Here is a 14,143-nt window from a genome sequence, read left to right on the forward strand (position 1 = left end):
CCTCCCTTAGCCACTTCACAGACTGAGCGTCTGCACCTCTGCTCTCCCAAGCTTGCCAGAAGGTCTTGAGTCTGGCTCCCACTGCTGTCTGGAGAGGAAGGCAGTCAGAACTTGCCTTTTGCGGACTTGGAACCCTTCTTGGACTTGCCACGGTGACTGTCGGCACGGGTACCTCCTCTGCTGGAGGCTCTGCCACGAAAGGGCGGGATGAACCTAGATGCAGGCGTGTCTACTGCTGCAGGGCGGAAGGGTCTAGGCACGGAAGGTAAGGTTTTAGCCTTACGTGCGGAAGATGCCATAAGATCATGAGTATCCTTCTGGATAAGCGAGGCAGCCATCCCCTTAATCAGCTCCTCCGGAAACAGACACTTGGAGAGAGGAGCAAACAACAACTCTGACTTCTGGCAAGGAGCGATACCAGCCGATAAGAAGGAGCAAAGATGTTCTCTCTTCTTGAGGACTCCCGACACGTACGAAGCCGCAAGTTCACCAGACCCATCCCGAATGGCTTTGTCCATGCTAGACATGATCAGCATGGCAGAGTCCCTATCTGAAGGGGAAGTCTTCCTGCTTAAGGCTCCCAAACACCAATCGAGGAAGTTGAAGATCTCGAAGGCACGAAAGACTCCCTTCAACAGATGATCCATATCAGAAAAGGACCAGCAGATCTTCGATCGTCTCATAGCCAACCTGCGGGGAGAGTCAACCAGACTTGAGAAGTCGCCCTGGGCAGAGGCAGGAACTCCCAAGCCGGGTTCCTCTCCCGTGGCATACCAGACGCTCGACTTGGAAGCAAGCTTGGTAGGCGGAAAGACGAAAGCAGTCTTTCCCAGTTGCTTCTTGGAATGCAACCACTCTCCCATAACCCTCAAAGCTCTCTTAGATGATCGGGCGAGAACAAGCTTGGTGAAGGCAGGCGCAGCAGACTGCATGCCCAGAGCAAACTCGGAGGGAGGAGAGCGAGGGGTTGCAGACACAAACTGCTCAGGATACAAGTCCCTGAACAAGGCAAGGACTTTACGAAAGTCTAAGGAGGGAGGCGTAGACTTGGGCCCTTCAAAATCAGAGTGCGGTTCATCCAAATGTGCAGCTTCGTCATCCGATACTCCATCATCCGAAAGCTGAGTAGGAAGTGGCAAAGGCAGAGCAGAAAGCTGAACGGCTGAATCCGGCAGTACGGGTGCATGCGTAGCTGCGGATCCAACATCATGCCGCTGCTGGTCAGTCTGCGAGCTGGCAACAACAAAAGCAGAGTGCTGGTGTGTGGGAGGGGCTGCGGTGGGTTGCGGAGCATGCTGTATGGTATGCGGAGCATGCTGTAAGGTATGCGGAGCATGCCGCATGGGTTGCGGAGAATGCCGCATAGTGCTGGAACCCGGCAGCTCTACAGCACCTTCCCACTGCTGATGCGGTAGCTCACGCATGTCAACGGATGGTGCAGCAAGAACATGCGTCTGGCAGGGTGGACTGCGCATCGGTGGTGGAGCTCTCACAGGTGGAGTGTGGGAGCAGGCAGCCGCAGTATCTGCTGAGCGCACAACCTCGGCGGGTTGCAGGTTAACAGGTGCAGTGTTAACCTTCTCAGCATGATACTCCTGCATGAATGCCGCAAGCTGAGACTGCATAGTCTGCAGCATGGACCACTTAGGGTCTACTGTGGTTGGAGCAACAACAGACGGAGCAGTAGCCTGTTGTGGAACCACTCTACCTCTCTTGGGAGGTGTGCAGTCATCAGATGACTGCGGCGAGTCCGAACTGACCCAGTGGCTACACCTGGGCTGTTGGACTCGCTCGGAAGGGACCTTACGTTTGAGCGGTCGTGAGACCTTGGTCCATCGTTTCCTCCTGGAAACTTCTTCCACAGACGAGGAATGTAAGGGCTCATTCGTCTGTATGTGGATGGGACGATCCTTAACAGATACGTCCGCAACCACTGAGGATACATCCGTGCGCCGATCAAGGCCTGCCGAACCCTTTGGTCCTTCGACATTGCTTCTCCCCTGGGCTTGGGAGCTTGCAAGAGGTCCCGGACTGGGAGGACGACTGGCACGCACAGATGTACCCTCATGCGCAACACTGACACTGACACTTTTCACATCACTAGCACTAACACTTCCCACTGCACTTTTCGCTTTCAGCTCTCTGACATCTGCCAAGAGCTGATTACGGTCATTAGCCAATGACTCCACTTTGTCACCGAGAGCCTGAATGGCACGCAACATATCCGCCATGGAAGGCTGAGCACTCGTAGCAGGTTCGGGAGTCACCACCACAGGGGAAGGAAAAGGTTGAGGGGCATGGGGAGAGGAAAAATCCACAGAGCGAGAAGAACTCCTCCTGATTCTCTCCTTCTCTAACCTACGTGCATTTCTAAGGAATTCGTTAAAATCGAATTCCGAAAGCCCAGCGCATTCCCCACATCGATCTTCCAATTGACAGGATTTACCCCTACAATTGGAACACACGGTGTGAGGATCTATAGAGGCCTTCGGAAGATGCCTAGCACAAGTCCTAACGCTACACTGCCTGTACTTAGGGACTTGAGACTGGTCAGACATCTTGAATTTAGAAGTAGTCAAGGGGGGATTCCAAAATCTAGCAAAGTTCGTTAACAATTAATCCAAATTAATTCCAAAGGCTTGCTAAGCTAATGATAAAGCTTCCTGAATAGCAAAGGCTAAACTCTAGAGTGAATACATCACCAAATCGTGAACAACAACTCCAGAATCAACAGCGTATCCAAGTAGGTCTTGCCGGCGGCACGACAGAGGAAAAATTGAGTTCTTGTTGACAAGAAGTACTTGAGTACCTACTCACAGATGGCGCTGTTGTGTACACCCCCACCTGGATAGCGATCGCTGGCGTATCCCGACCGTAGATTTCTGTCGGGCAACGGAGTTGACAGCTACATGATCATCGGGTAAGATTAATATTGAAAAATAATGATAATAATCCAATGGCTTGGGGAAGCCATGCTGCTTTTGTCTTCAGGCTCAAAGTCAAAACTATTCCATATACTCATGACACCTCACGTCAAGTGGGAAGGAGGGTGGGCATTCATATAAACATCAAGCGAGTATAAAAATAAATCTTTTTGTTAAAATTATATTTATTTCAATGAACCTCCCCTGATGTACATGTTGCTAACACCCATACTCTGGTGGAGGTGAGTCACAAAAAAAACCCTTATTGGTAGTGACACTGGCGCAATCCAAAGTAAAGATCTCATAATTCACCTGGACGATGTCATATAAATATGATTGTATTGTCAAAACAGGCTTCTAGAGTCAGTATGCCCATCATATACCAATAACATAAAGCTTCAGATTGTGTCTCTAAATAATACCTCATCCCAAACTTCCCATTTATGCAAACCCCTACACTATATGACTAAAACTAGAATTTTTAAAACAAGAAGATTTAGAATTGATTAAACCCACAAATATCATTAGATTACATCACCAGCAGCCACTGTAGAACCTAAGGCCCAGTAATCTAGATAAGCATACCAGGATTCTTAAGATAATATTTTGCTAATACTGACTTGGTATGCCAATGAGCTGTCGCTAAAATCCTTTCCCAAAAAAACATTTCTGCAAAAATTAAGAGATGTAGCCATACTTCTAATATCATGAACCCAACCCTTCAAATCTTTCATTAGACTTGAATCCAATACAAATCTTTGTGAGCTTCAGTGGATAAACTTCAAACACAACATTGCATTTTTGAACAGAGGACAATTTGGAAATCTAATTCAAAACACAAATCATAAACCCTACCTCTACTGAACATAACCTTGTCCAAATAATACTGAAAGGCTCTCAACCAGACAAAGAAATAAAATAAAGATAGTGCTTTTAGTTCAATTTTGAATTTGGCTGATGTCAATGCCAACATGAAAACGTTTTAGTTGCGAGATATTTAATCAAATGATCTTCAAAAGTACAAAACTTGAACCTTTTCAAACATGGTAAAATTACATCTAAATCCCCCCCCCCCACAAAAAAAGAGAGCTAAGAACTGGAGATTTTTCAATATTAATTGTCCCAAACACATCTGCAATAATACATGAAATGGATGCAACTAACCCCAGATGTTTTAGTACAGAATTAAACATGGATCTATATACCTCTTCAGATGGAGTAAAAATTTGACTATATCCAAACTAGTTGAAATCACTGATACATTTCTAGATTTATAACAATCGAAATAAACATTTCATTGTTCTTCATAAACATTATTCGTAAACTGTCTTTTAAAGCCTGTGATTGACATCTAGAGGACCACAAAATCTTTAGTTTCTGAGAATATGATGGATAGTTTCCATGCGTTAAAGTGTAACGCATACAAGTTTGGATACACCACCTTCGAAATTGGTTGTCTAAGAAGATTGGTTCTGTACAGATACCTTCTCAGATATTATGACAACCGAGGCCACAGATTGGTGAACTATTTCCTTTCTGGCCCCTAACAGAGCTACCATTGTCATCCTGCTGTTCGTACAAATTCTTAAATTGTTCATCACCTGGTGAATCAGGAATGGTGAAAATGAGTAAAGGTCCAGTTTAAACCAGTTATGTAACAGGACATCTACCTTCATAATATGGAATCTCAAACTGGTGAGCAAAACACTAGCTTTTTGTTCAGTGATGTAGCAAACATGTCTATGTTAGGTTAACCATGCCACTTCCAATTTTTTAGACATACTGACGAATGTAGAAACCATTCATTTAGAAAATTTTACTACTACTGCATAACAGAATAGCTAAGCAGCTCAATTTTCCTGGAATAAACTGACGAAGAAGGCTATTTTTTCTCAAAGTTGTCCAAATCAATGGCACCTCTGCTACCTGGTAGAGGGATATGACCTTGTCCCCTGTTAGTTCCAGATGTAGATCAATGAGGTCTTATTGCCTGAAAACACTGACAAGGTTTTTCATACTAGCAGTGGTTTATAGTCCTGAAGGGCATTGAATATTGCTAAGCTCCGGAAAATGTTCACTTCCCTGATAGATACAAAAAATGTAGAGTTGCTCCCATCCTTTCTGTGAAGATTCTGCAAGCAGAAAGATTTGTGATTTTCATTTCCAAGAAAACTCCCATGGATAATCAATTGCGATCGTCCCATCAACTCAACAGATAAGATTGGCTTTCATCACCGGAATAGAGATTTCATATGATGTACATAAAATATTTTGTTTCAATTCAGATTGTGATGACATTGGAAAGCTCTCATCTTTAGGCATCCAATTGGAATAAATTTATCTAAGGATGTCATGGTCCCTAAACGTCTCATCCACATCTCAACTGACAAAGACTTATCCTTTTTAACCTTTTTAAAAACACTAGAAAAAATTTAATGCTCTTTTTCCAAAGGACAACCAACTCCCCCCCCCCCCCTAAAGACTGTAGCTATTATCATTCCAAAATCTAGACCCTCTCATGAGTTAGAAACAAAAACCTGAACAACGACACTTGTTGAACCCGACTCCATACCAAATCGCTCAATAATTGCCAATGATTCACATATAGAACTCCTAGTCATAGAATTCTTAACCACTTAGTAATGGAGTTACAATCCTGACAAACACTGAGACAAAAACACAGCTACTTGAACTGATATACCTGTGGACCGGAGATGAAACCAAGGCACCTGTATTTTCTTGAATTGGGATGAATAGGTATGTTAAAATATGAATATATCAGATCTATTGAAAACATTCAACCTCCTTTATTTGTAGCCCCAATACTACCAAGAGCACTGTAATTGCATTGGTAACTTTGTTAACTTTGTGAGAACTGTAAATGTGTTGAGGTTTGAGACATCTAGATCTGGCCTACAAACCCCTGAAGCTTTGGGATCTAGGTATAATGTTGTAAAAATCCCAGAGAAAGGTTCAAGACCTCTTCTTTTACATCACTTTCCAGAAGTTTTACTATTTCTACTTTAAATATTTGTGGCTTTGCTGTATTTGACAAATAACTCAGACATGGAATTGGATCCTTGGACAAAAAAGGATTGAAGTAACCTTCTTTGATTATAGCCAGAACCCACAGATCAGAAGTCTCTCCACAATGTCATAAAAGTGGGAAAGTCTTCCTCCTACAGGGATGTGTATGGAAGTGCCATCATAATGTTCTCCAAGAAGATATACGATTTCTATGGGCAACACTTTTGGAATGTCTACTAGAGCAAAATCGAGATTTTCTACCACTGTTATGAAACGAATTTCTTGAAGGTCACAATTCTAAGGCAGTAGAAGCTATTTGGTTAAAGGGAAAACATAGGTATACCAAAAAAGTGACCTTAACAATTTACTTTGTGACCTGGTACCCACTTGAGAGTAATTACTTTAATAATCCTATTTAAATCCAAAACAGGACCCAAAATACGGGAAGAAATCAACGAATGTTTCTGTGCCTCTATAGTGTTGCAACCATAGAGGGACATGTTTCCTTTTCTTAATCACAAAATGCACAAAGCTGGTATAGTCTCAGATGCCCCATCTATTTTATCTAAATAATGCTAAACAAGATTCAAATCCCGATGGCCTTCAAGTTTCTTTTCTAAAAGATTAGAAGTAACCCTTATTATAGAATATGCATATAAATGTATTCAAGAGTTCTTCCTACTTAATTACCCACAACCAGCATCTCTTAAGTAAACCAGCTTGAGAACCCTGCATTTAAATGGATAATGTGGGAGGTTGGGCTGTAGCACCCTAGCAGTACCAGCTGAACTCGGCTGAGTCCCTGGTTAGGCTGGAGGAACGTAGAGAGTAGAGGTCCCCTTTTTTGTTCTGTTTCATTGTTGATGTCGGCTACCCCCCAAAATTGGGGGAAGTGCCTTTGGTATATGTATGTATGTAGTATTCACGATGGGTTCAAAGGAGATTAAATCAAAAGCTAGAACAAGATTATGCATACATTTCTCTTATATAATATAGAAGACATATATACCAAATGAGAACTTACTTTTCTTTGCTTTGGATATAACAACTTATTAATTCTATTCAAAAGGAATTAAGAAAATCTAGTCATCTTGGAAGGAAAAGTTCCCAAGACACAGAAGAATAGGGATTGTCAGAACTTATATGACAAATTATTTGGATAACTTTCAAATAAGTTTCTGTAATAATTGAAAAAGGGATACCTCAATAAAGTCAGTCTCTTTCTCTGTGTTTTCCTCATCATCATCACCTTCCTGTTCTGAAGGATAATCAGAGACATTACTTACAAATGTTCAATTTGTTTAATTTGTATGGAAACTGCTGCGCATTTGTTTTTCAATGGAATTTTTCAGAAGTTGAGGTACTCATGCTTACATTTACTTCATTAGAATTAACACATGATGAGCTTGTGGTCGAGCTTACATGAGAGCGATGCATGCTGCAATCTCAAAGATCATGAAACTGATCAGTTTTGCAGAAACTTTAGCCAATACATTTTGTTTGAAGCTAATCAAACATGCTAAACCATCTATAAATGGAAAAAAAAAAGGTTGCTTTAAAGTGCTTAATCCAGCAAGTGGATGGATATGGTATTAGGAGCAATGCTAACAACTCGATCTCGTTGTCTATGAGAGCGGCTAGGGTTGCGGGAGGGCAAAAGTTTCGCACCAGAAGGCTTCAGAGTAAATAAGGAACTCAAGGCTTTATGAGAAGATCTTGAATCTGGTATGACCTGAACATCACCAAAACCCTTATTGAATGGAGTACTAGAACCAGTAGATTCAATTTGAGAAATCAAGTTAGGGTTCGAAATAGGGCAGTTTAGTTCAGAATTACTGCTTTTAATCAAAGTTTCACTGGCTTTCCTAGATACAGAAAAGAAGTTGAGAGATTTCGGAGTTTGTGACTATCACAACTAAACTCGTTAGATGCTGTATTAAGAGTTGTGCAGGAATGTCATTGTTGTCCTCATCCCCATTATAATTAGCTAGCAAGCTAGCATAGTATTCTCTGAATTTCCTCCTGCATTAAAAGCAAGAATCCTTTTATACTTTGAACTTTTAAATTAATCATCAACTTAAAAAAAAATACTTTTCCAAATGAGGAACAGTAAGGCCTTTGCACTCCTTACAACATTAATTCAAAACAATGTTCCTGACATCAAGACTCAAAGAGAATGAGGATCTTGATAGCCCAGAACCAATTACCTTGAACTATCTATATATTAATTACTGAAAAATATCCAGAAGATATCACTAAAAGCACTGAAAACCTCAACTGAAAAATCTGGAGTACAAGGCCTACATAGCATTTTAACCAACAGTGTCATGAATACTATAAACAAAGGTAATACGACTTGTCCAAGCTATTGATTTATTGACATTACCAGATAGACTGTTTCACTAGTTACTAGAGGCATAAGTCTATTGGAGGGAAAAAAAACTGAAATTTATTTTTTAGTTCTAGGGGGAAATTGTCAATATAATTAACCTTCCAGAGAAGCAATATGAACATTAGGGGAGGTTATCAGAAATAATTCAAAATTCACTGAAAACATCACACTATATTTTCAACATGCGAGCCATTTGCTTTCCAGTTAAAATATACTATCCACTGGAAAAAGCATTTTCCGCTGTATATTTATTTGAAACTAGTTAAAACACCAATAAAAAGGGAAAACATGCAGTAATAAAACTTGATAAAAGGCCATTAAAACAGAGTGTGGTGTAATTAAACATGGATATCATCACCAACATACAGCAAGTCCTTTCTAAATGAGAACAAATCTCATAGAATTCACCAAAACAGACCAGATAGTCCCAAGATGGATAAGAAATCATAATTTAAGATACCATAGAAAAATCCCCCAAAACAACAATGAAGTAATTGCAACCATATTAGTTAACAGAAATGCGGTAAAATATACAGTCGATCATAATCTGAAGGCTGTTCTTTATGAAAACTTGGGAAATATACTCCGTAGAGATAAAAACATTAGAAAAATCCTTCAAACTTACCCTTCTTTGCCTTGTGACGTTTCTTCTTCTTCCTCTGTATGGGGGCCCCCGACTCATCTAGGAAATCATTAAAAATTCATTATTTTCATGCAACCATATCTTCAGATGCACTCTCCAAACTGAAGACCTTTTTTTAGTGTAATATTCAACTAAATGAAAAATTTGGTTTATATGAGAAAAATACATAAATAGAACAAGTCAAATTTTCCATTATGTAAAAATTTTATTGAAATAAAATACTGCATTTTGTAAAACTAACAAAATAAATTCCATAAAGATTCTGCTTATATGAAGTCTTATTTTCTAAAATCCATTTTGTGTTTTGTATCTACCGTAACAAGCATTAGCTTTCTAAAGCTTATTACTATAATGCTTAAACTACAATCTGCTATGATTCTATGATAACTATATTTTCACTTCAAAGGAAATGAGACATTCTTCCCAATTATAAAGTATAATTCCCATTCTGTCACCTGCTTTAATCAAACTAAAGCTCTGTTGTACAATTAATGTATCTGTGCTTAATTAAAAAGGAGAACCAGAATACAGTATAGGTATTATCTAAGCCTATGAATCTTTTGTTAATTTTTATTATGAATTACATGTCACTGTTCATTATAAAGATGGTCTAATGAAACAATCCTTTTCCATGCTTATTTTTACATTATATTTGTCTACAATTATAAAAAAAAAACTGATCACCCCGATAACTTAAGTAGCTTTTAATATTATTCTCCTGAAAACAACATTTTTAATAAATAAAATTTCTGATTTCTTTAAATCTCCCCTGATTTTCAAACCCCTTTGTTCAACATATCAAGTCTTTCCTCCACAAATTACATGAAGACGATGTTACTGTTAAAATGGGTTGGACCCCAACACAATATTTTTTCTACTTCAGCTATATCTACAATAACACGACACAAAATATTTTCTAAACCACATTGGTCAATTTGTTTAGGCTTCTCATAAACACAAACCAACCATTTAGGTTTTGCCTTGTCAAATCTTGAAATGTATTCTATGCACTGGTTACCCAAGAAAACCATGCAATTTTATACGAGTACATGTCATTAATAAAAACAAGATTGACTCAAATATTATTGAACATTAAACTTAAATTTTTTTTTAATAGGGTACACTTTTAACCCTGGATAGGTATGGTGGGTCGTACGCGACCCCGAGCGTCAAAAAAAAAAGAGGTTTTTCTCACGTGACTCACCCCCGTGACTGAATTTGTGGGTGATCGACCTGCAGGAGGTGTCTCCCCTACACGCTCTAGTAGTGTCCAGATGTGCATTGCTGTAGCTGTACTCCTTCCCTGATTTCTGAGACGCGTCGGGGTCGAGCGCGACCGAGTTTACCCTTCTAAGGTAATTTGCATAATTATCAAAGTTATTACGTATTATGAAATTGTCGTAGAATGGTGCAACTTGTATAGGTTATCAGTTGTGGAAAGTCTTGGTGGATTGTTTGGCTACCATGTGCATGATTTTTTTTTTAGTTAAAATGTCGTTCATCACCACGAGGACCATTTTACCGCGAGTGCCCCTTTTTCATTTTTTTTCATTTTTTATTTTTTTGCCAAGTCATTTTTCCGTAAGATATTGCCAAATAGTGTCGTAAAACTTTTGCTTGTTTAGTGTTGGAAAGTGTGTCTAGATGATCTGGCTACACATGCGTGACTTTGTTTTTGTCAGATACGACGTAGTTATTGGTATATTGGGTATTTAACTGCGGTTGCCAATTTCTGTTTTTTTTTCAATATTTGTAAAAAATTTTACGTAGTAAGGAATTGCCGTATATTATTCATTTTTTTTTCATGTTTATGTGTTAGAAAGTGTGCCTTGATGGTTGGGCTAACACGTGCATGTCTTTTTTTTATTTGAGATGCCGTATATTAGAATGTTGGGCATTTTACCGCGAGTGCCCCTTTTTCATTTTTTTAAATTTTTTTGCCAAGTCATTTTTCCGTAAGATATTGCCAAATAGTGTCGTAAAACTTTTGCTTTTTTAGTGTTGGAAAGTGTGTCTAGATGATCTGGCTACCCATGCGTGACTTTGTTTTTGTCAGATACGACGTAGTTATTGGTATATTGGGTATTTAACTGCGGTTGCCAATTTCTGTTTTTTTTTTTCAATATTTGTAAAAATTTACTACGTAGTAAGGAATTGCCGTATATTATTGATTTTTTTTTCATGTTTATGTGTTAAAGAGTGTGCCTTGATGGTTGGGCTAACACGTGCATGTCTTTTTTTTTTATCTGAGATGCCGTATATTAGAATGTTGGGCATTTTTCCGCGAGTGCCCCTTTTTATTTGTTTTGCATTTTTTTGCTTAGTCATGTTACCGTAAGGAATTGGCAAGTAGTGTCGCAAAACTTATATTTTTATAGTGTTGGAAAGTGTTTCTAGATGATCTGGCTACCCATGCCTATTTTTTTTTTAGCCAGATATGGCGTATATATAAGTATGTGTTCGATTTTCCTGTGATTGCCATTTTTTCGTTTTTTCCCATTTCTTTCAAAATTACTACATACTAAGGAACTATCACAGAGTAATGATTCATTTATATGTTTATTTGTCGGAAAATGTGCCTTGATGGTTTGCCTAGCACGTGGCTGAAATTTTTTTTTTCTGAAATGCCGTATATTAGAATGGCCATTTTTCCGCGAGTGCCCCTTTTTATTTGTTTTGCATTTTTTTGCTTAGTCATGTTACCGTAAGGAATTGGCAAGTAGTGTCGCAAAACTTATAATTTTATAGTGTTGGAAAGTGTTTCTAGATGATCTGGCTACCCATGCCTATCTTTTTTTTTAGCCAGATATGGCGTATATATAGGTATGTGTTCGATTTTCCTGTGATTGCCATTTTTTCATTTTTTCCCATTTCTTTCATAATTACTACGTACTAAGGAACTATCACAGAGTAATGATTCATTTAGATGTTTATTTGTCGGAAAATGTGCCTTGATGGTTTGCCTAGCACGTGGCTGAATTTTTTTTTTCTGAAATGCCGTATATTAGAATGTTAGCCATTTTTCCGCAAGTGCCCCTTTTTATTTGTTTTGCATTTTTTTGCTTAGTCATGTTACCGTAAGGAATTGGCAAGTAGTGTCGCAAAACTTATATTTTTATAGTGTTGGAAAGTGTTTCTAGATGATCTGGCTACCCATGCCTATCTTTTTTTTAGCCAGATATGGCGTATATATAGGTATGTGTTCGATTTTCCGGTGATTGCCATTTTTTCGTTTTTTTCCCATTTCTTTCAAAATTACTACGTACTAAGGAACTATCACAGAGTAATGATTCCTCTAGATGTTTATTTGTCGGAAAATTTTATTTACTTCCTTTTTGATTGAATATCATCAAACTTTTTTAGCTAAAATATTATATTGTTTCACATTTTTGTTTTTTTTTTCGATTTTATTTCCCTTCAAAAAATTTTTTTTGGGTCAGAATTTTAATTTTATAGTCGTAAAATAATCGACAATTATCCAGCAACCCACCATACAATTTTTATGCATATCCAATAATAATTAGATTAGTAAATAACACCTTGAAATTGACATACCCTTCCTACATTTCAAGTGGCAGATTAGGGAGTCTGAGTCAGTGTGGTTGGCGGCCATTTTGTGGACATATCCGAAGCGTAAGTTGCCCTATCTATATATATTCTTGTTCCCTATAGAATTTGTGATATTTTGGTACATTTTTACCTGCATAAATATCATATTATATATTAAATATATGTATTTTTTTACGAAATTTCTAAGTACTCAAAAAATTACCTTTAAATATGGCCCCTGATATAAATGTAATTTACAAAATAATGAAGATTTTTTTACATATTTCTATTTTAGGATAACATATGTTTATTCCCTAAAAAAATTAGCCACTTCCTATTTCATTTGGGTCCCCAAAAAAATTCATGAAATTTGGACAAATTTTTTTGGCCAAAAAAAGTTACCCTTTTTTTCTCATTTCAGATCTTCACCTCCATGGGTCTGACTTCATCCAAAATACATCAAGATGTGTCCTAAACATTCAAGAATCAATTCCTAAAAGGATTTGTGTATATATGTATAAACTTTTTTTTTATGAATTTTTATGTCGTCTTTTTTTTTTCAACTTAATTTTTTAAAATATTTATAATAAATAGTTTTTCTGCAGATGAGTAGTGTTTATCTTTACAGTTGTTTAAGCATTCATTGAAGTTTTTTTGGCAAAAGAAAAAAAAGAGGTTTCTGCAAAAACTGATTTTTCAAGAATTTTTTTTTGGCGTCGGGGTCGTTCGTGTCCGAGTATACCCTTAAAGGGGTGTCCGAGGAGCGTACCTATCCAGGGTTAAAACAAGCACAAATGGTAAGTCCTGCTGTCAGTTTGATTTGAATATCTTACAAGCAAGAGCTTCTATTAATATAATCACTCAAGACCTGCTTACCTGAAAATTTATCAAAGGAACTATCAAATATTATTTGAAGCTTGGATATATATATTGACCCTTTTACCCCCTAGCTATTTGGAACTTTCCAACCCTTAACGCCCAGGCGTTTTCTTTTTCAAGCACATTTTGCAATATATCTTTTTCAAATTGCGCTAACAGCCTTAATTTTCGTCATAGAGAGGTCAGATTGGTCTCATTATTTTGGAAAATGCCTGGAGTTTCTCATAAAGTTATCAAAAATATGCAAAAAAATTTAAATATTTTTTTTGCAAGAACGTACCAGTACGTCCATGGGGGTAAAGGGCTGAGTTTTGTGAAACATACAGTAGGGTCCCGAATTAAGCGTGTTCGAATTACACGATTCCCCTTTTCCACGATCGCTATTTTTCAAAAATAAATTTTCTGTATCCACGAGGCTGTTCAAAGTTCGCGAGTCAAGCACTACAAAATGTATCAAATCTATAGTCTTTTTAAGTATATTGGTAGCCCTAAATACGGTGATTTATAATAAATGTTACAAAACAATATTAACATTACATTTCATTAACATAATTTCATAATGAATAGCCTATTTAAGGATAAAATTCCACATCAACAATGAAATCAACTGTTAACTGTGCGAGTCCAGCTGACAAAATGTAAACAGAAATGTGGTTACGTTCTCGGCAATCTTTATCTTTCTCCAACCTTACGATAATTGTAATGGTAGTGTTAATGATGGTATATTAA

The 14,143-nt window shown here is 38.0% G+C and overlaps 1 protein-coding gene across 8 annotated transcripts in view; it reads right to left on the reverse strand.

Annotated features, from left to right (window-relative positions):
- LOC137627682 (zinc finger protein 160-like) overlaps positions 1-14,143 on the reverse strand; it is a 130,647-nt gene that overhangs the window by 38,180 nt on the left and 78,324 nt on the right. For all 8 annotated transcript variants that reach the window (XM_068358890.1, XM_068358892.1, XM_068358889.1 and 5 more), the window contains exon 13: positions 8,969-9,025. In XM_068358890.1, the coding sequence (XP_068214991.1) occupies positions 8,969-9,025 (57 nt within the window). The remainder of the gene's footprint in view (positions 1-8,968; positions 9,026-14,143) is intronic.

The sequence above is a fragment of the Palaemon carinicauda genome, chromosome 35, assembly GCF_036898095.1.
Source record: "Palaemon carinicauda isolate YSFRI2023 chromosome 35, ASM3689809v2, whole genome shotgun sequence".
Lineage (NCBI taxonomy): Eukaryota > Metazoa > Arthropoda > Malacostraca > Decapoda > Palaemonidae > Palaemon > Palaemon carinicauda.